Below are 21,130 nucleotides of genomic sequence, written 5' to 3'. Positions count from 1 at the left end.
AGCTCAGCTCCCTCTCCCTGCCACAGACAAACAGGGTGGGAGAGCTGCTGGTCTCTTGCTGCTTACAGGTCCAAGCTGAGGGGACACAGTCACTCTCCTTCCTATGGTACTTTGCACATTTTGCATCCTCCCTGGCTGGAGTCCCATCACCCTCCCCAGTTCCTGTGACCCAGAACAAGCACTAAAAGGCATCTCCTAGAGACACCCCACCTCTGCCTCCTCCTACTCCTGTTCTCCAGCTCAGGGGGCATTTTCATCAAGCATCCAAGGGCAGACACAACCACAAAACAGCATCTCTCACACAGAAGTCCTCCTTTACCCATCCCTCCTCCCCTTGTCCCTGGCAGGCATTCAATATCCCAGGGCCACACCTTGCACAGAGCCCATAGTCCCACCCCCCAGAGCCCCCTGCCCATCTCAGCAGCGATGCTCCATGGAGCTGGCAGGCAGGAGGTCACAGCGGCTGCTGTACATCACCACCCCGGGTGGGTAATAAGCCACCTCCGGCTGGATGGCGGCAGCAGGGGAAGCAGCAGTGACAGGGTGAACAGGCACCAAGGCATGCAGAGCCTGCTCCTCCTTCTCAGGCTTGGTGGTGTCAGTGAAAGGGCGCATGGTGGTGAGGGAAGGTGAGGTGATCCTCCAGAGGAGGCTTTTCAGTGCCTTGCGAAACTCCCTGCGCATGAGGCAGTAGAGGATGGGATTGAGGCAGCTGTTGGAGTGTGCCAGGCACACACTGATGGGGAAGAGGTACACTTGGGAGAGGAAATACTCGTTGCTGAAGTGCACTACGTTGAGTTTGATGAGTATCCCCCATGTTGTAAGTGCTTGATTAGGCAGCCAGCACAAGAAGAAAGACAATACCACGATGGACACTGACCGAGTCACTTTGGAGCGGCGCCTGGTGCTGGGGCCGCTGCAAGTGCTGCCAACGTGCTTGTCAGTGATGAAGCGCACCAGGAGCAAGTAGCAGAGACTAATGATGACCAGCGGCACCACAAAGCCTAGCAGCACCTTCTGGATGTGGTACAGACCCAGCCAGAATTGGCCATTGCTGCCTCGGCCTTCTGGGAACTTGACAAGGCAGAGAACATCATCAAAGACAGTGGCAGTGGTGGAAAAAATGGCATGGGGCAGGGAAGCCAGGACAGCTGACAGCCAGATGAGTGCACAAAGCCACTTGGCAGAGCAACAGCCACCCAGGGGGTCTCCTCGACGCTGATTCTTCAAGGCTGAAGCCACAGAGCGGTATCGAGCCACACTCATGGCAGTGAGAAAGAATACACTGGCATACATATTCATGGCTGTCACATATGAGACAATCTTACACATTGCCTTGCCAAAGAGCCAATTGAAGTCCAGCGCATTCTCCACTGCCCAGAATGGCAAGGTCAGCACAAACTGGAAGTCAGTCACTGCCAGGCTGGTCACAAAGAGGTTGATGGAGGATTTTCTCCAGCCTTGTTTGCTTTTCATCAGGTAGAGCACCAGTAGGTTGCCCACCAGCCCCAGGGCGCACACTACAGAGTACACCAGCGAGATGATAATTCTCACCACATCAGAGCTGTCCCCCTGCATCCCGTCAGCTCGCTCCAGGTTGATGTTCTTTAACAACTGCAGGAAGGACACGTTGCTCCTGTTGTCCATCTGAACGCCCTCCAGGAAACCCAGTGGCGCGTCCCAGGACTCCCGGTCCGCTCCTTCCGTCATGCCAGCGGCCGGCGAGCAGGTACCGCGCTCGCAGGGCTCACCCATCCCATGCTAGGGTGGAGGACGGGTCCGCAGGAGCTTTTTTTCCCAGAAGCAGACCGGCAGCGGCAGTGGGGACAGGGCACGGGTTGTTCCCGGCTGGATGGACGGCACAGCTGTTCCTGGCTGGGTAGGTGGGTGGGTAGGTAGGTGGCTGGCTGGCTGGCTGGCTGGCTGGCTGGCACGGCTGGCACGGCTGGCACGGCTGGCACGGTTGCTCCCGGCTGGAAGGACGGCACTGCTGGCGCCGCTCCCGCGCCGCGCTTATATCCGCGCAGGCACGGCCGGGGCATGCGCGGTGGGCGTGGAGCTCTCCCGGGTACTGAGCGCGGCTCCCGCGCTCCCGGACTCCCCTATCCCTGTGGCTGCTCCCCACGGATCGCCCCCGTCCCGTCCCGCCTACCTGGGGGGAAAGGCGCCTGTGAACCAGCCGGGCGGCGCGTTCCCGCGGGCTGAGCTCGGCAAGCGCCCGGCCAGAGGTGATTCCCCCACCCCACCCCACGATGTGATACCCCCGATGTGCGCCCCGCGGGTCACCTCCCACAGAAACCCCCCTCCTCCCGCCCCCTGCGCGGGATCAAGTGCTGGGGGCGAGTCGCAGCTCCGCCGAGCCGCAGGGTGAGCACGAAACAAGCTGAGCTCTCACGCCTGAGAAACCTCGGCACTAAGACGGGACGCGGTTCGCCGTCCCCAAAATGACCGCGTTCCGGACAGCGGCTGACAAAAGCCTCTCCTGCTTTTGGGAGGGCGGGGGACGGTGGCTCTCCCTAATTGTAAAACGAACCGCACGTACAACGAAGCTGTAAAGTCCGGCTGGTGGTGGCACGCAGTGCTTGGGCAAAGCGGGAGCAGCCGGTTCCTCGGGAGGGAGGTGGAGGGGCGGCCGCGGGATCCTTCCCGCAGGGGGCCCCGTCGCGCCGAGAAGCGGCGGCAGCCGGCCCCGGCCCCATCCCCGCCGTGCTTGGGGCCCGAAACTCACTTCCCCACCAAGTCTGCAGCAGAAAGATAAAGCAACCGATGGGAATAAGGAACGGAGGTTTTCCTTCTCCCCTCCTGCTTTTAAATAAACCAAGATAACTGCGCATTTTGAAAACTAAACAGATTCTAAATATATCTAAATAAAGCACTGTGAATCAGCCATCAGGGGAAGATTAACGGAACATTTAACAAGTAAATTATTTCTCCATTGATTTATCTCACTGAACTTCCTGAACACATTGTTGTATGCGCCATTTGTTGCCAGCAGTCCACTCATCATTTTGGTTTAAATCTACAGAAACCCTGTAAAAGTATCAGCCAGATCGTGGTATGGGAGTTTTAAAGGGGAACAAGAGTAATTAGGAAGTTTTATACATCATTCATATTGCATATAACGAATATAATTCCTGAATTAGCAATGCAATGCCCTGGAAAGACTTAGACTCCAGATTACTTGCTATACTATATATTTGTACTGGAATGACATATTAAATTAAAAAACAACAAAAAAACAACAACAAAAGAAAACAAAAACAAAAAAACAAACAAAAAACAAACAACAAAAAACAAACAAAAAACCAAAACAAAAAACCCCCACCAAAAACCAAAACAAACAAAACAAACAACAACAAAAATCCCAACAGAGCCTTCAGAAGGCTGACTGCAGAAGCCCTTGAAAAATGGACTCCTGACATTTCTTCCTGTTGTGGTTTAACCCCAGTCAGCAACCAAGCACCACATAGATACTCACTCACTTCCCCACCAGAGGCATGGGGAAGAGAACTGGACGGATAAAAGCTAGAAAACTCGTGAGTTGAGACAAAGACAGTTTAATAGGGAAAACAGAGCAAAACAAGGAATTAATTCACAGCTTCCCATGGGCAGGCAGGTTTTCAGCCATTTCCAGGAGAGCAGAGCTCCATGTGTGACAGTTACTTGGGAAGACAAACTCCATCACTCCAAAGATCACCCTCTTCTGCCTTCTTCCTGCCACTTTATTTACTAAGCATGATGTCATGTGGTCTGGAACATCCCTTTGGTCAGTTTGAGTCACTTGTCCCAGTTGTGTCTTCTCCCAGCTTCCCATGCACCTCCAACCTCCTTGCCAGCATGGCACTATGAAAAGCAGAAAAGGCCTTGGCTCTGTGTAAATATTGCTCTGTCATTACAAAAACATCTCTATATTATCAACCCTGTGTTAAGCACAAACCAGATATACATTCTAGCCACTGTGAAGAAAATTAACTCTACCCCAACCAAATCCAACACACTTTCTCCAAATCATGGATTTTTTCCTAGGCTCCCATACCTCTTAATCACTGACTAGAGTTGCATTGAGGTGCCATTTTCAATAGTAGGGTGTTAAGTTGCATCTCTTAGCCTGCTGAATGGCAACAGTTTCTCAAATTCTCTCATGCAGAGGAAACCATCCTTGAAGTGAAACTTGACAATCCCATCGGTTCCACCAGTGCTGCAGTCAACTGTAAAACCGTGCATGCAGAAGAGAAAGCCAAGGATCCTTCAATGGCAGTGGAACAACCATATAAACAAGCAAAGTGAAAACACCGAGTCTCAATCAGAGCTGCAACACTGCAGAGGCTCTGTAAACAGTGCAGGAGGTGAGGTGCCCGCCAGCCCCCAGCAGTGATAGCTGCCTTGGCACTAGTGTTAGCACTTATCCAAAACCAGGGGTGGTAATATATTTGCCACAGGCAAGTTCTTATTCAATTTTACATCTCTACTTGGTCCTGCTACTATCAGCTCACAAGGAAAAAAATAATCTGGAATAGAGTCATACAGAGGCTATGATTCGTTCACTTGGTAAATCATTAGTGAGACTGACAGTGCAGAAGTGGATTTTGTCCACAATTAATTCTGCCCCCGTTCTAATCACATTGCTAGCTCCACACCCAGTTTTAAATATTTTACTGGAAAAATTGCAGTGAGCATGTCTTACACAGAGTAATTTCTTCTACCATTTCTTCTGCTTGGCACATCTTGTTGATACATAACAGGGGCTGAAGAGTAATAGTGATTCAGAAAGGTGAGAAGGTGGGAAACAATGTCCAAAGATATATTGCTTTTTCTCTTCATCACCCAGAGAAAGCCACAAAGTGTGAACTGAGGTATCTCACAGGAACACACTGGTAGTGAACTTTGAACTCAGGGCTGCAAGTGTGAAATATTTACCCAAGGGTTTTGCTCATATTTTGAACACCAGCGAAATTCCTTTTTAGCCTTAGGTGGACCATACTTTTTTTTTGTCATTCTTCATCTTAGAGAAGTTTTAGAGGCAGGTAAGGAAACTTGCTACACCTAGATAAATAATAAAAGAAATATTTGCTGAATAATTCAACACACTGTCAGAACACTTCCATGGCTGGAAAAATGTTAAAAAGCCATCAGCTACTTCCAAAAAGTATTGCCAAATTCAGCAAATATAATACCCAAGGGTCATTGTTCTGGAAAATATTGTCTTCTGTTTGTTCCCTACTCATTTCACCAATGCTGCCAAAGGCTTGTTGCTAATATGTAACTTTTCAGAGTCTTCTTTTTATCAAAGTACCAGTGTAACTAGTGTTACTGACTCAAACTTTATGAAAACTAGAATAAACTTGATAGGCATAGGCTTTTGTGATGTATTCTGGTGATAATCATGAAAAAATGGCTGATTTGTTTATTTTGGAGATCTCAAACAGATCCTGCAGGGTTTTGTAAGAGGCTTTTTGGCGTATATGTAGTATTATGCTAAAATAATCCATAGGACTGAGGTTGCTAGATTGCCTGCAGACAGGATCCATCAGTACAGCAAACTTAAGAAGCTTTCACCAGTTCAGACCACCAACAGAAGCTGCCCATTGATTCTGACTATATTGTATTACAGATAAAAGTGTCCCTGCAGATGTTTCTCAAATAGCATTTAAAAATGTTTCAGATAAACATGCAAAAAAACTTTCAACATTTGTTGAAAATTACACTTTTCCTACAATTCACCCTAAAGAATTCCTGTAATTTTTCACTCCTTTTACAGACCTCGTACACAAACAAAAGATTTACTACAATTACAACAGTGACTGAACCAACTGTACGTTCTTCTGAAATATTTTGGCAAGGGAGATGGGTTTCTATTTTCAAAATAAAAGTAATTTTTGTAGCTTAAAACAAATTACTGAAATGTTGAATATATAACTTAACACAGAAACATGGGACTATTTCTTGGGGTCTTTTTATAGCAATAAGGGATGCTTAATTTTTCTTTCTATTTGAATGCTGAAGCAAAACGTAGTAATAGTAAAGCTCTTGAACAGATTTCATCAAAAAGAGTTAGTAATATATATAACATTATTCTCAAATGTTGCATTCTTGCAATTGTATTCTGTTTATTAACAATTCTTTTCGTGGCATTTTCTTCTCATTAAAACAAAACTCTGGAGGAGGAGAAGGAAACAGGAAAAGGAAATTTCATATTTGTTTATTTTCTCAGTTCCAATTTCTGGAAAGCATATCCCTTTGTCTTTTTATGAGCTCAAGGCTACAATCTCATGCTTTTGACTAAATTCAGACAACAACTGTTACAGTCTGAACTGCGTTTTATAACTCTACTTTCTCCATTTTGAGAGTGAAGGTTTGGTGTGACTTAGTATATATCCACCATGGGAAGATTTTCATGGCAGTTCGTTTCTTAAAAATGTAGTAGGAAATGTATAGAGGTTTACATTACAAAATCTCACTTAAATAACAAAATGATCATACAGTGCTTCATGGTATGCTTCATGGACCATAGACATATCCTCAAGAAAGTATTATTTGGACACAGAAGTAAATTTTAATTCAAGAAATCCCCAAATCACTTTAATCATGTTCATCTCCTCCCATCATTTGCTTTCTAGACAGATCACTGAGAACATATTTTTCTGGCACTAATTTTCATACAAAGCTAATTTCAATGTGTCCCGTTGCTCCAGAAATACACGTTTAAACAGTTAATACGGGTAGTATGATGAATGAATTTTAAATTCATATAGACTAAGCACAAAATTATAATTCTGTGAATTAGCTTATCAATTAAAAATAACAATCAGTGTTTGAAGACTGATCAGGAATTTGAGTGTGAGCATCCCAAAAACTTTCATGTCATAGAATCACTGACTACTTTAGAGTTTGCTTCATTCTGTTACTTGGATCTGCCGACAAACATACTACGAGTGGAATGTCAGCAAATATATTTTTTTGCATGAGTAACTTATGAAATTCCAAAAATCTTTAAAACTATAATGAATTGGAAGTTGAGGGATCCAACCATCTCTAGTTCAATTACCAATAGTTAGCTATGTTAGGAGGCTGCATCTCTAAATGAGGAAGTGGGAATAAGAATAAAAAAAAAAGGTACTTACAAACTTCCATCTAAATCTGCCTGAGAACAATAGATAAATGGATGCAACAATAATTACCCAGCAAACTCCACAAGTCTTTGGGATTCAGACTAATTCTCTTTCAATTTGCGTCTCTGCCAATACTCAATACCTTTAACATGGCCCACCACACCATGTGTGATTCATCTTCTTAACATTTCTGGTCCAAGCAAACTGTTAAGCTGCCTGTATAGTTGACAGATAATCAGGTCTGGACAGTGTTTCACCTTGCATGTGACAGAAAGGGATGTGTCATCCTCCAGAGGTATCTTCTCTCCCTGCTGATCGGAGGAGCAGGCAAGCAAGTGTGTACTAAATAACTTTTAGGAGACTCTCATTCCTAGTAAAGCATATTTCCTGACTGTCTTCACTGGGCTTCATTTTGTAGCAATTCCTATGTGTGAAATCATACAATTTGTGTTTCAGTTCCTTGCTGCTCACAACCTCTGTTTTTCTGTTTCTCTGTTTCTCTGTACATTTCTAGATACCTATAAATTGCTACACACACATTTATTTTACTGCTGTCTTAGAAGTCTACTTAAATTTAAAAGAAACCCGATATTGTGTCTGGTTTGCCAATCCAGGCTTGACTGTGTCTCTTGATTGTGACCTTTCAATAAATGTACAGGTTTTTCTGTGTGGAGATGCAGTTACTGAAGTGCAATAACTTTGTTGCCAAAAGAACATAGCTGATATAGTGCTGTATTCTTTTTCTTTTTACAATTGAGGTTGAGTTGGCAAAAAAAATTCAAATACTTTCAAAAAAGGCTCCAAAACCTCTGGTAATGCCTCTTTGGAACAGGAAACTGCTGGGAAGAGACAGTGCCATAAATTCCATTCACTGAAATAGCTGGCCTCAGTATGTACTCACAGCAGGAAAGTGCTTTCTACTTCTGCCATTTCTTCACGTTTTGACTGGATGTGTGTCCTGGTTTTAGCTGGGGTAGAGATAGTTTTCCTCTTAGTAGCTGGTTCAGTGCTGTGTTTTGGACACTGTGACTGTGCCAGCTGCAGGCACAACATCCCTTAAGTAGGAACTCTACTGTCCTCCAGGGTATTTTCTGATACTACACCCAGTGAATCATTTCTTCTGTGTACATACATGCTGGCACAAAGCCTAGGTAGCTATAGATGTTTTAGGCCAGATTCTCACAGTACTCTTTCTCCATTCCATATGACTTTTGCATCTACAATTTTTTGTTCTTAAAACAAACAAACAACCAAACCAACCAACCAAACAGAAACCCCCTCCATTCCCACAAACCCTCTTGAGTTCCTAAAGCTTGTAGTTCTCCATTATTTCCAGGGTTGGAGAGAATTATGGGTAAAAGGAATTAACTTTTCCTGATGAGAAAGAATCCGAGATGGAACCTTTCATGAAATACTGTTGCCTCATGTCAGACTCAATGAACACCTACCCCAAAAGATTACTGGAAACTGAAGCAAATAGTTAAATGTCTCTCACAGAAGAACTGTTTTTCTGATTGCCTTCAAGAAATACGTTAACCCAATACTTTGTAAATATATGTCCATCCCTTGGATGGTCACCCCTTCTTTCCAATGCTCCTAGCCTATTCTCCTCGTTTTATAGTCTTTTTCCTTTTTATTCCATTTACTGCAGATACTTCCTTATTCACCAATTTAATTATTTTAAACTATTCATGGCAAATTGTGTAACTCGTTCTTTGCAACAATTGTCAAGTGTTTTTTAAATGTTAAATATTATATATATAAAATATCATTTTCAGGTCACACTTAGGTTTAAATTAGTCTCAGGGAAGTACTGAGAAAGAGCTAATCAGGTATAATACCCAATCTCACAAAACAGTTTAGTGCCTATTATCTGAATAGACTAAGAATCCTGATGGCAAGCACACCAGGAAACTTGTTGTTGTAAGAGATAATGTTATTGATATGTAGAATATATGGACAGGTATATTAAATACCTTGCAATGAACAAATCTTCTCTTGGCAAGTGCTATCCGGTATCTTTTGCGTGGTCTGTGTCCTTCCATTAGCTAGAAGAGAGCACATGATGACTCCTAAATCAAGTATCACTCTTTTACAAATATTCTCTGTTTTCAGAGTTATCTTGTCTCAGCCATATTTCTACCAGATTTAGAAACCTTTGGAGCTTTAACACTTTTTTGCGTTTTTGTGCATTGGAGTCTGGGGTTCACAGTTCTCACAGATAAGGCAGTTGAACTGTGGCAGCCATTCACCTTGGGGAAAGTTTGAGCAGAGAAACAGGCACAAATAAGCATAATTTGCCACAAAACTATACGAGAAACCCATGGTGGAGTCACCTTTGGGCGGGAGGCTTTTGAAGTAGATGTGGAATTCAGCCCAAGCTGTAAGTATGGGACAGCACCGAAGTGGGCACCTATCTGTGGAGCGTCAGCCTGGCAGCAACCTCATCAGAGGCCATGTCAGGGAATCCTTGGCAGAGAGAACACGGCATGCACTTAAAAACGTAGGTGCCAAGGCCGTTAGGAACTTTCCTTACAAAGAGAGGACATTAAGAAGCAACCCCAATGCAACAGCTAAAACATTCAACGGCCTCAACACCCTGAGGAGTCTTAGGCTGCATCAGGGGAAGTTTGTGTTGGACATTGGGAAGAATATTTTCACAAAAGAAGTGATTAGACATTGGAATGGACTGCCCAGGGAGGCAGTGGAGTCGCCATCCCTGGAGGTGTTCAAGTTAAAACTGGACATGGCACTTGGCGCCATGGTCTTGTTGACACGGTGGTGTTCTGTCATAGGTTGGACTCGATGACCTCAGAGGTCTCTTCCAACCTAATTGACTCTGTGATTCTGTGAGGCAGTCTGAAGGCTGTGCTTTGGCTGCTGAACCCCGAGGGACCGTGGGTTCCGGGCGCCTCAGGCGGGGCGAGACCCGCGCCGGCCCTTCCCGCTGCAGCGGAACGTGGTGGAAAACGCATTAAATTCCCAAGTGCTTCGAGCACTTTCTCCAGCGGCCGGGGGAACCTCTGCCAGGGCGGGTGCGGGGGCTGCGCCTTCCCCGCGCCCTTCAGCGGAGGCCACCGGCGTGTGACCGGGGAGGGGATGCTGCCCTGTGCGGGGCGGCCCTCCCGAGCGCTGCCGGGGCGAACGCCCCACTTCGGCCGCGGTGGAGGGCGGAGGGGGGGCAGCAGCCCCTGTTGGCGGCCTCGCCTCTCCTCCCCTCCCCGCCGGCCCGGTTCGCCCCAGCGCGTTAACCCCTGCGGCTCCGAGGCGGGGGCTCTCGGGAGCGGCTCCCTCCCCACAGCCCTCCTTCCTCCGCCGGCAGAAACCAGACACCGGGACGGCCCCGCGCAGCCCTTGTGGGGAGCGGCGCCTGTGTCCGGCGGCGCCGGGAGCCGCCCTGGCCATGCCGCGGTCCCGGTAGGCGCCGGCGGGCCCCGCTCGGAGCCGCCCGCCCGCACCATGCCATGCGTCCCGCGGAGCCGGGCGGCGCGCTTGGTCTCCCTCTGGCTGCTCGTCCTGCGCGCCCAAGCGCTCTGCCTGGGCAGGGCCCCGCCGGCCGGCGGCTCGCCTTTCCCCGACGGCAGGCAAGGTCAGTGCCGACGGGTTTGGGGTGCGCGGGGGGAGCGGGTCCCGTCGCGGATGTGCTTCCAGCCGGTGGAGCCGCGGCTCCGCGGCGCTGCTCGCCTCCCCTCCTGCCCGAGCAGCGCCGTGCCGGCCCCGGTGCTGCCCGGGCTCCCTCCCGCTGGCAGCGCTGCCCTGGGCGCCAGCCGGTACGGGCTGCTCCGCGCCCAAAGTTCTGCACCGAGGGCTCAGCGCTCTCGGCTGCGCCTTCCTTGGCAGTCGCCGAGTTCCGCTGTGTAGATGAAGATGTCCCCGAACCCCACTTTTTTGCTGGTCTTCCTCATTTAGGGGCAACTCTGTAAATGCCAGAATCGTTTTGTACTGCTAAGCTGAGAAAGTTTGCTGTCCTGATTATTTATTTATTTTTAAGCAAACGCTCGCTTCTGCACTAAAGCAGCTGACGCTACAGAAGGGTTGGTGTTACCGGGGTTTAACACCCACTGTGAGCTATTCACGTTCAGTGAGGGTGGTAATTGCAAGTCAGACTTTATCTGCGGGAGGGGTCTTTGAGGCTGCCCTCGCAGGTGGGTCAAGTTTTCGACCCCTTTGGTCTTGGAGGGGTGTAACCCGGGAATTTTATCCTGTTGCCTGTTTAAGGAAAATCGGAGAAGTGGCTCCTAAGGGAGAAGAATTATGATTAGCTGGAGGACTCTGCCTGGTGGTAGAAAAAGTGTAGGAGGAAATTTTGCTTCCTGAAAATCTTTCTGATGCAATTAACATCTGTGGTGCTGTCAGTAGGAGAGCTTGAACACAGAGTAGAAAATTTTCTCACCCCTCAGAGATTGTGGAAAGGAAAAGTGTTTAAATAAGATGCTTAAAAAGTGAGCAGTTATCCTGAAGTCAGGTCCTGCTGGATTCATTTAAAGTAAATGTCACAGTCATTACACTCCTGTGACTCTAAATGGAACCAAAGAGGGATATGGCTGTGTTAGCATGTAGTAGCTGTTTAGTTGTCAGGCATTAGGAAGTGAATGTAGAATTAATTTAACTTTCTAGGCATGCAAAATCTAGGCTTTTCAAATAGCATGGAGTAAAGAGGCAGTTCAAAGTGTGGCTGATTCTTTTTTATTTTTTTTTTTTCAGAGTAAGGTTTATTGCGGTGGGAAGTGTAAAGGACTAAAATTTGAATCTGGAATAGCTGAAGTGTTCTGCTCCCTCCTCATCCATAAAGAGTGTGGCAGATGGGACAGTTAAGGATGCCCTTGCTGAGTGTTGAAGGCCTTTTCCCTGCCATAGGGCTTTGGAACTTGGGGTGTTTGCTGGGTACAGAGCTGTTCTTTGGCTTGCAAAGATGATTCCTCACAAGATGAGCCACACTATTTCCTATCCCAAGGAATTGTATGAAAAGAAGCCAGATGATTTTTGGGGCAGATGTAGATGAACTAGAAAGATCAAGATGAAAAAATGGCAAATGATGATGTATAGCATTTTAAAGGACTTTTGTCAGGAAATGTGTTATTTGTCTGAAAGTAATTGTGGTGTTCCTGTTATGTGGGACAGATCGTGTATGTTTTTGTCTTTATTCTAATTTATTCACTTTGTGTACAGCCATTCTTAATAAGGCAGTTCTCTGCCATGTGTACTGAATTTGTATCCACAGAGGAGCAGAACATACAGCAGTGGTTTTGAATATTATCAGATGTTTTCAATGATTCAGAATTAGGAAGGTCTGGAGGGAAGATTTCTCTGACAACTTAAACAATACTTAGACTACTCAAACAAGCATGAGGGGCCTGAACCTTGCTTGTCCTACGTGCCCAGAGGGCCTGAGCAGTCAGCATGATTGCAAGGCAAAGTACTGACTTGAGAGTGTGCTGCTCAGTGTGATGATTTGGTCTTGTTTGCAGCATAGATGCAAGCCAGCATGCTCAGGCTGCGGTTCTGGAAACACAACGAACATTCTCTGGAGGTTCACCTGACCTTTCCTGGCCTAAGTATCCTGAGCAGTACCCACTTCACTGGCAGGATTTCCCTGGAGTGGAGAGTATGTATACTAGGTGAACAAGGGAGATGCTGTGACATGTCAGCCCTAAGGCTTGTCAGTGGCACTGATGTAGATTCCCTCCATTTATGTTTGCTGCTGCTAAGTTTTATGGGAACCTGTGGTGTTTTAACAGGAATTCATGTTACTTTAGAAAAATTGAGGCATTCAGTGTTGAAGGATGCAGCCCTTATTTTTGTGCAGTTTGGGTTGCATGTATTTAGTTATTCTTTCCTAGAAGAGCAGAAAGGTATCACCAAAATCATACCTCTTGTCTTTGTTTTAGATTCTTCTCCAGCTCAAAAGGTCAAGCAGTGTTTTAGGCTTAATATGGAGCTCAATAAATTGTTCTGTCAATGGTAGGATTGCCTTTGCTAACTTCTACCCTACTATCTAGACAAAACTGATAATGATTACTTGCAGAAATATCTTTAGCCTCATCCTGTTAAATTTTTTGTTGTAATAATCTTATTCCCTCTGGTCTTTTGAAAGCTTAATAATAATTCATTTCTACAGTTATATTACAGCTATTATTATTGCAGCATAATTCCCCTCTCCAGTGACTAAATGAGTATTTAAGGAGTTGGTGGAAGAAGTTGGATTTTTCTGCTTTGATAATCCTGTTGCCACCCAATTCTTCACCATTTTTTTCCATTTACTGATGATGGTGTCTAATTTGCCTTAACCTCTATACACTAATGGCTGTAGTGATGAGATAAAAACTTCCTTGTGTAGTTTGAAGTCCAAAACCACAAGTCTTTGGCCTTGCATGGAGCTTAACAGTTAAGCCACAACAAATTAAGTTCAAGACATCAGGCAGAGGCAAATCACACAGTGACAGCAAATAAGTAAGTTTTCCTTCAGGCATTTAATTTGATTATTTAATGAGTTGTGCTGAAAACTGCAGAAATGGGGGCCTGGTCTTACAGCATTCTCTGTTAGCCTGGCTATGCTTGCACGATATGTAGGACTTCCCAGAAGTCTTGTAATTCAACATCTGCAGTTAAGCTGTATTTTTGGATGTTTTTTATCTCTTCTACCTGCCCGTTTTTTGCTTCACTCTGGAGTGTGAGGAAGAGGAGACCTTGGTTTAGCTTCAGCTGCTAAATTTTTTGGCAGCTGGCACCTTCTGTGCTACCTAGAGGCTATATAACTGCAGACATGAAGGTGTGGACTGAGTTTCCAGTGTTTCAGTCCCCTTATGTGGACAAGAGCAGATGTCTCTCAGAACTTGTGGTAGGCATTAGTCACTGTGTTGTCAAGACCTGTCAAGACTGTTGAGGCCTAAAAGCCCACTACTGTGGCTTGTCCTACAGAGGCTCCAGGTCACTGTAGACTGGTGGAAAGGCTTGTGTGCGAAGAAATCTGTTGTGTAAGAGAATAATATTGGTTCTGAAATAGAGATGCTGCAGAGAGAAGGTCAGATTTCTTGTGTGGCTTTATATATGTGCTGGGAAGTGGGGGTTTTGTGTGTTTTGTTTTGGTTTTTTTTCAGTTGGAAGTGTTTCAGTGTATGTGTCTCAAGGGTCCATGGCCTGAGGAAACACAAGCGGCCACGTGCCACGTCTCATACTGCAGTAATGAGGACAAATGAGATATGTTCCTTCCTGAAGGGGATGAATCCAGACAGCTGTCTGCTTAGGCATGATTTCTCCTCTGTGGCTTTAAAGGTGCAGGCAGTGAAGGGAAAAGTGCCTCTAGAAGGATTGACGACCAGACCTAGTCTAGAAGTAGCTGGAACAGGCTAATTGCTTTGTTAAGCATCTTAATTAATGAATGAAATGTAGTCACTTCATGTATAAGTGACTGGGACCTTGGGAATGAAGAGAAACTCTGGGGAAAGAAGAACTGGAATGACGTGTCGTCAGAACGTCTTTTCAACTAAATATGTTCAGACTGTGATTTCTTGGGCAGAATTCAAATACACCAGTGGAAGATCTGGCCCCTAGGTTATGAGTTCTTACGGACTGTTTTTTACGTGGATTTATGTTATTTTCCTGGGGCTTTCGAGTTTCAAAGTAATTAAAAAAAAAATTGGAAACAGGTGGTGTTTGTTCTGGATCATAGAGGGGACAAGAATGTCAATAACACTCTTTTCCCTTGCTAGATCTGGACAAGTGATAAGATGTCCAATTTTACCCTGGTTGAAGCTTCTCATACAAAAGATCATGAGTACTTCGTTCTCTTCAAACCCTTCTTTAAAACTCCCTCCTCTGCTCCAACAGCTGCTCAAGCTGAGATGCTATTACTACAAACTATCAAGCCAGTTATTGTTCTCTTTGCCTATGTGTGTTTGTAAGGTTCTGTCTCCTACTTCAGGTCTTCAGCTTTTTGGATGTGTGAACATGACCTCCTTGATCAGAGAGCATCATGTGCTGGAGACCTAGGACAGGCAGAGTTCCCAACCCTTGTGGTGTTGGGAAGGGGTGTGAGTGTAACAGTCAGTTTTTTCTATAAATGATGACAAATTATTTGAAAAGAAGAATGTTTAGCTTCCAGATTGAGTGTTATAATGGGAGAATAGAAAGCCCAAATGAGGACTGTGTTGCACTGTAATCTGTGCACTGCCTGCCTTTGTGTCACTTGGATGTTGTGGTGAATTGCACTCGCTTTTGGGTTTCCCTTTAAATTATGTGAAATCTGAACAGGCCAGTACTCACCCTAGTTTGACTTCCTTTTTTCCCCCTCTTTCTCTCAGGGCAATTTGTGAAGACATTACCAGATTACTATGTGGTTGATCCAGCAAGAGTAGATGCAAGTGGGCATTTTCTTTCTTTTAATCTACACCATCACATCTCAAACACAAGGAAGAAGAGAGATCTCGGAAAAAATGAAAATGTCGTATATTACAAAATTAATCATGAGGAGAAGGATCTGTTTTTTAACTTGACTGTCCACGTGGGATTTCTTTCCCATAACTACATAGTAGAAAGGAGACGTGGCAACCACACTAGTGCGAAGATTACAACTCGCTCAGGAGTTCCTTGCCACTTCCATGGCACAGCATGGCAGCCAGGTTCCGGGAGTGGGACAGCAGCAATCAGCACTTGCAATGGCCTGGTAAGTGGTATGACCTTTACTGGGGTTCTGGGCTAATTCTGGTGTCATTACAACTCAGCCAGGGCACTAGTGTATGAATATGTCAGTTAAGAAACTGGATGAGCCAGTGTGATACCTTACTGACATAATCAGTTTAATTCTATGGATTTCATTTGGATTTTTGGAAGAGAGAATCAGAAGGTCAAAAGTCGATGCTGAGGCCCTTTAGCATTTACTTTTAGCTAGGTTTTTGTTTTGTTTTTTTTTGGTGGTCTGGACTGAACATCTCTGTCAGTCTTACATCTTGAAGCCATACAAATATCGAGTCATTGCTTTGATTCCATTAGTAGCTGGAATGCCTTTACAATGCATCTGGATATGACCTTCTGTTCTATTTCCCTCTAAAAGAAATGCAGCTCAGGTGCACTGAAACTGCTCTGTGAATCAAATCAACTGATGGTATGTTGGGAAAACTCAGTGACCTACTTCAGAACTGCGCTGCAACTTCAGATATAAATGGTAGGTTAGGTGCAACCTTAGCCAGAGCTTTAAATTGAAGCCTGAAGCACTGCTAGGCATCTCTCACTTCAAAGAGCACTTCTAAGTCTGGAACTTGAAGTCCAACATTTCTCAATATCCTGTGGTTCACATTGAGACAAGGGGATGGAAACCTTATTTTTTTCCAAGCTTCGGTTTTCTTTTTTTTGTCACAGCCCTAGATTAAGTTTCTGTTTCTAGAGCATAAGGCTAAGTATGTCTTGTCAGGCAGGGGAAGAAGAGACAGGCTAGGGACTGATGGCTCATTTTTGAGTCTGAACACCAAGGTGAGTGTGTTTAAAGTACAGCCTTTCTCTGCCAACCTGTCAGTATCAAAGCATGTTCCTTGCTGTTGAGCTGTATGAAGCTTTCAGAAACTATGGAAAATCAGTATTCTGGCAGTGTACAAAAAGCAATATGAAGACAGCTCTGATATAAATGAAATGGGAACCTTTGGAGTCTTACAAAAGTGCTGATAACACTTCTGGCACGTTGCCAGGAGAAACAGACCATTTCTTGAGGTCAGAAGCTTCAGTCCCACAGGCATGAAGATCAGGAATTTTCTAAGTAGTATTTCCAGTAGGGACTAACTTATCAAAATTTTCCTGATACATGTTACGGTAATGCAAGGTCATTAAGGAAAAGGACAGCAAGTCATTCCTTTGGTTAGTTTGTCTTGTGCTCTAACAGAATGTCTTTGTTATTTTGCATTAGGATGAGAACTTGAAAATGAGCTGCTAGAACTTCATTATGCCTTCTGAAGTATTTAGTCTGCAACAAGGATTAAAAAACCTAAAACTCAAATTGCATGTTAAATTCAACTTAGCAATATCCTTAGAAGTGATGCTTTCACTTGGGTTGCAAATGTATTGAGTTTTTTATTTTGATTTGAAGGTTTTTGATGAAACACTGGTATTAGAAAAATGATGTTGTGGGGATTTTCCCCTCCTATCCCAAAATGAAACTTTGAAAATACATAATAATAAATTGGTTCAGGTTGAATTAATGGGTTTTGCCTCTGGGCAAAAGCGTGATGGTTTTTATGTGATGATTTTTGAAGTCCAGAAGTCACTGCTCTGAAAGGGTTGCAGTAGGAGTTGGGTCTGTATCTCGGTTCTTTTGTGTACCCCCACAAGCTGGGGAAAGGTAGTTTAGCTTGATTTTCTCCTGAAAGTTATCAAAAAGATCCAGTGTCATCTGAAAATGTTTATTAATGAATAGTTTTGCCAGCCCTGAGTAATGCAATCTGGTTTTTAGAATAAAACCATGACATTTCTGAAACATTTTTGTGGTGGTCTCCTGCTTTCTAAGCTCTAGTAGTGATTTATATTCATCCCGGTGATCCCAAACTTCAGCATCAATTCCACTTTTACTTCCCCCCCCCCCCCCGTCTGGAATGCTTTGTGGTTTTTTGCATTGAAAACATTTTTTTCTCTTTATTCTTATGGGGGGGGGGGGGAAGGAGAACTGAGAATAGTAAACACCATGGAATTAGAGCAATTTTTTTGAGATACTGAATGCGTATCCCATGAGGAGAAATGGTAAGCTCGTTTACTGTAGGAGGTTAACTTTAAAGTACTTGATAAAAAGAGTTGTGTGAAGTAACAAATTGCACAGGGCACGCTGGTAAGGATCCTTGGGGCTGAGATGGGAAGATAAAACAGTGTGTTTGAAAGGTGCCAGCTTCATGGAATATGCTATGGCAGCAGTGGCTGCTGCACCTGTGACTGCCTGGGTCAGGACCATGCTCTGTGTGTGCCTCAGCAAAGGGGTCCCCAATAATACTTAGCTCCTCATTCCACCACTGCAAGCTGGAAGAGTGTTGATGTGCTCATAACTGGTGAAAACCAATATCTTAGCTTTCAAATAAAGGGATCAGGAACATTAGTGATGCTCCTTCCTTGACGCTGTTTTGACTTGAGAGCCAAATATAATAGAGAGCCAAATATATAAAACGAAAAACATACCGTGCTTTCTTTTTGTTGAGATAATCTTTAATAGGCTCAATGAAGCACCAATTTACTGTGGTGATGAGTAACACAGGAAACTGTGTGATCCCTAAGCTTCCAATTTTTGGCTTTCTTAGCAATAGGAACTGATAAAAAATTGTAATACTGGAAAATACTGATTTGATTAAACAACTGTGTTTTATGGAATATCCCTTTTGTTGACATTTTTAGTGTGAAATGGTTGCATTATTATTTTGTAATTTTGTCCAAGTGAATTGCTTATGTCATATTTTTCAATACTGTTGCCCCCCATGCCCGTTTAAAAATGATGGCCTAAACTGGGGAAAAAAATTTATTTTAAAATAAAAATCTAAATATGCCTTTGGGAAGGGAATACTAGTTTTAGTCCTCTTTCTGGAATTATTTCCTCTCATGTCAAGTCTGTTCTGGTTTGTATTTGACACTTTCATAATTTCCAGGATAATTGCAGTGTATAAGAACAAAACAAAGATGTGTGGTGTAGGTTTGTGTTTGTCATAAAAATTGCTCACACACTGCACTGAAACCATTGAAAATCTAGAAATGTATTTTCATCTCCCTTACCTTTTCATCTCAAAATGTATTCCTACTTCCATTGACCATTACATGGGTATCACTAATGTATTTTTATGTTCCCAAAATGGCCTACAGGGGAAATAACAGAGTGACAGGTTTGAGATGTATGAATGGGTGGGCCAGCCGTTGTATGACTTTACTCTTTTTTAAAAATGTAACTGTCTCCCATTTTTCAGAAGTAAATATGGAAAAAATGTGATTCATAAAGGGATTTGGGCAGAGCTGGATAAGAGTACAGAGGATAAACTAGCAGAGATCTGGAAGAACAAAGTTGTCTTTTCCAAATTCTCCTTTTTCTAATGCTTTGTGAAATCTTAGTTTCCTGTTAATGCTAAATAGATCATGACCTTCTTAACAGGTTGAAGAATTGATGCTGTAAGCTCTGCCTCTTCCTCTCTGGGTCAATTGTTTAGTAAAGTCTTTTTGCACTTCTGAGCCTTGTTGAATAATGTATGAGACTATTAACATGGGAAGAGTGGGAGAGACCTTGCTGTTTATTTTGGGTCACAGTTGGAGGAGGGAACCCCAGAGAGGGAGTCACTACTAGAACACAAAAAACATATCAAACTGTGGCACTTGGAAGGAGAGCAGACGTGAAATCACTTAGATACAGGAAAATTTCCAAGATGAAGTAAAGGGAGAAAATAGATTAGTTTTTTTATCTTTGAAAATAATATTTCGTTTGGCTATCTTGCCAGGCTATTTAGGGCACACTTCTAGTAATGCTTCAAGTTTCCACAATACCTTTCCACAGAAGGCTATAATGAACTTTTCAAATACTAATGCCTTAATTGTTAGTTGTGTCTTAGTCTTGAGATCCCTTGTGTTGCAGCAGTAGTGTCAGCTTGTCCTCTCAGTAGGACTGGGAGGGAGCAAAGCCCAGTGAAGTTGAATGAATACCCTAGGTTTATGCACTGGGTCCTATAGAGCTGGGAAGTGAATTTTTCTCTGATAGTCTATCCCCTTCATTAGGAACAAAGCCCTCCTTTATCCATCAGTAACACAGACATTGTTTATAGTATTTTTAGATGACAGAGCATCATTAAGGCTTTGTTTCCTTGACACTTGTTTACAGTGTAGAGCTGTTAATGGACAGTTGCTTCTGGTAATACGTTTATCTTCAAAGGCTATGCAAGCATTAGCACGGGAAAGACAGAAGAATGAAAGGACGTTAGTATGGAAATTGAGAATGATCTGTGCACTTGTACCTGGTAAGCTCCTGGCCATACAGGGCCTGTGGACAGATCTAGCTTTGGCTGTCTCCAGCTCGTCAGGGGCTTGTCTCTGTCCTGATGGGCATCAGCGTTTTCAAGAAGTGCTGGATGGCTTTGAAAACTGGGTGCCTTTGCCCAGGATTTTTGAAAGGTTTGGTCTACCTCAGTTCTTCCTTCTGTGCCAAGCTGCAGTCAGGCCAGTCCTTTGTGAACCTTTAATTGGTGGCTGTGTGACTGTTTATGTAGCAACTGGTAGGAGATGCTCCAAGTGGGACCTCTCTGGACACATCTTGCCTGCCCTGACATGTGTGACAAGGTTGTCACCCAAGTGGAATGGTGGCTGAATTCTGCTTGAATGTAACCATTCTCCTTATTGCAGAATATCACCATTATATGAAGCCTAAGAATGAGCTCTGGTACTCATGCAGTGTCCCCTATGCTCTTAATCTGGTCCACTCAGTGGAGCATAAAATCTACCAACAGAATTTTTTTTCTCATCTGTTTTGGGAATTCAGCACGATCTCTGTTCTCCTGCTACATGCCAAGAAGGTTGTCTAGTTCATGTGAGATGCTTTTTTGATGCTGATCCACATCTTATTGTCTTATGATCTGTCCTAAGTTGGACAGTTCTGTGCAGGTGCCATAACAGTATTTCAGGAGTAATATGTCCTATGACAGTGGTCTAATACAGTTGTTTAGACTTTCCTCTCCTAAAGATATGGAAAGCACACATCAGCATGTTGGACTTCTTGTTGTTTTCCTTAGATGAGGTTTAAGAATAAAGGAATCTTTAAACAGTTTTATAATATTTGTTTTAAAGTAAAGGAAAATTAAAATGTGTTGCTAAGCTTATAATAGGTATGTTTATCTGCTTCCGTGTGTCCCAATGTGTGAGGTTGTTTGATTATTGACAATTTGTTTGTTAATCTGTTGGTAAAGGTAGTTACCAGAGCTTTGCAGAGCAACTGTACTACCCAGTTCACTCCTACAGCCCAGAAAAATAACCATATCTTTCTATTCTACTGTGTTATACTTTCAACCAACAAAAATTGTTTCTCTTCAAAT

At 44.0% G+C, this 21,130-nt stretch overlaps 2 protein-coding genes across 2 annotated transcripts in view; one reads left to right on the top strand and one right to left on the bottom strand.

Annotated features, from left to right (window-relative positions):
• Positions 1-92: 92 nt before the first annotated feature.
• On the bottom strand, positions 93-1,933 carry RXFP3 (relaxin family peptide receptor 3). The gene has a single exon (XM_027635349.1). It carries the CDS (start codon positions 1,753-1,755, stop codon positions 418-420), a length of 1,338 nt encoding a protein of 445 aa, XP_027491150.1. The 5' UTR covers positions 1,756-1,933; the 3' UTR covers positions 93-417.
• Positions 1,934-10,568: 8,635 nt separating this feature from the next.
• The window catches only part of ADAMTS12 (ADAM metallopeptidase with thrombospondin type 1 motif 12), a 144,670-nt gene continuing 134,108 nt past the window's right edge, over positions 10,569-21,130 (top strand). Inside the window, exons 1-2 of the mRNA XM_027634663.1 lie at positions 10,569-10,698; positions 15,410-15,771. Of these exons, the coding sequence (XP_027490464.1) occupies positions 10,569-10,698; positions 15,410-15,771 (492 nt within the window). The remainder of the gene's footprint in view (positions 10,699-15,409; positions 15,772-21,130) is intronic.

Source organism: Corapipo altera, unplaced genomic scaffold, assembly GCF_003945725.1.
Source record: "Corapipo altera isolate COAL_440 unplaced genomic scaffold, ASM394572v1 61411, whole genome shotgun sequence".
NCBI classification, from domain to species: domain Eukaryota; kingdom Metazoa; phylum Chordata; class Aves; order Passeriformes; family Pipridae; genus Corapipo; species Corapipo altera.
The sequence above is the reverse complement of the archived record's forward strand: the minus strand, read 5'-3'. Positions and strand labels throughout refer to the sequence as shown.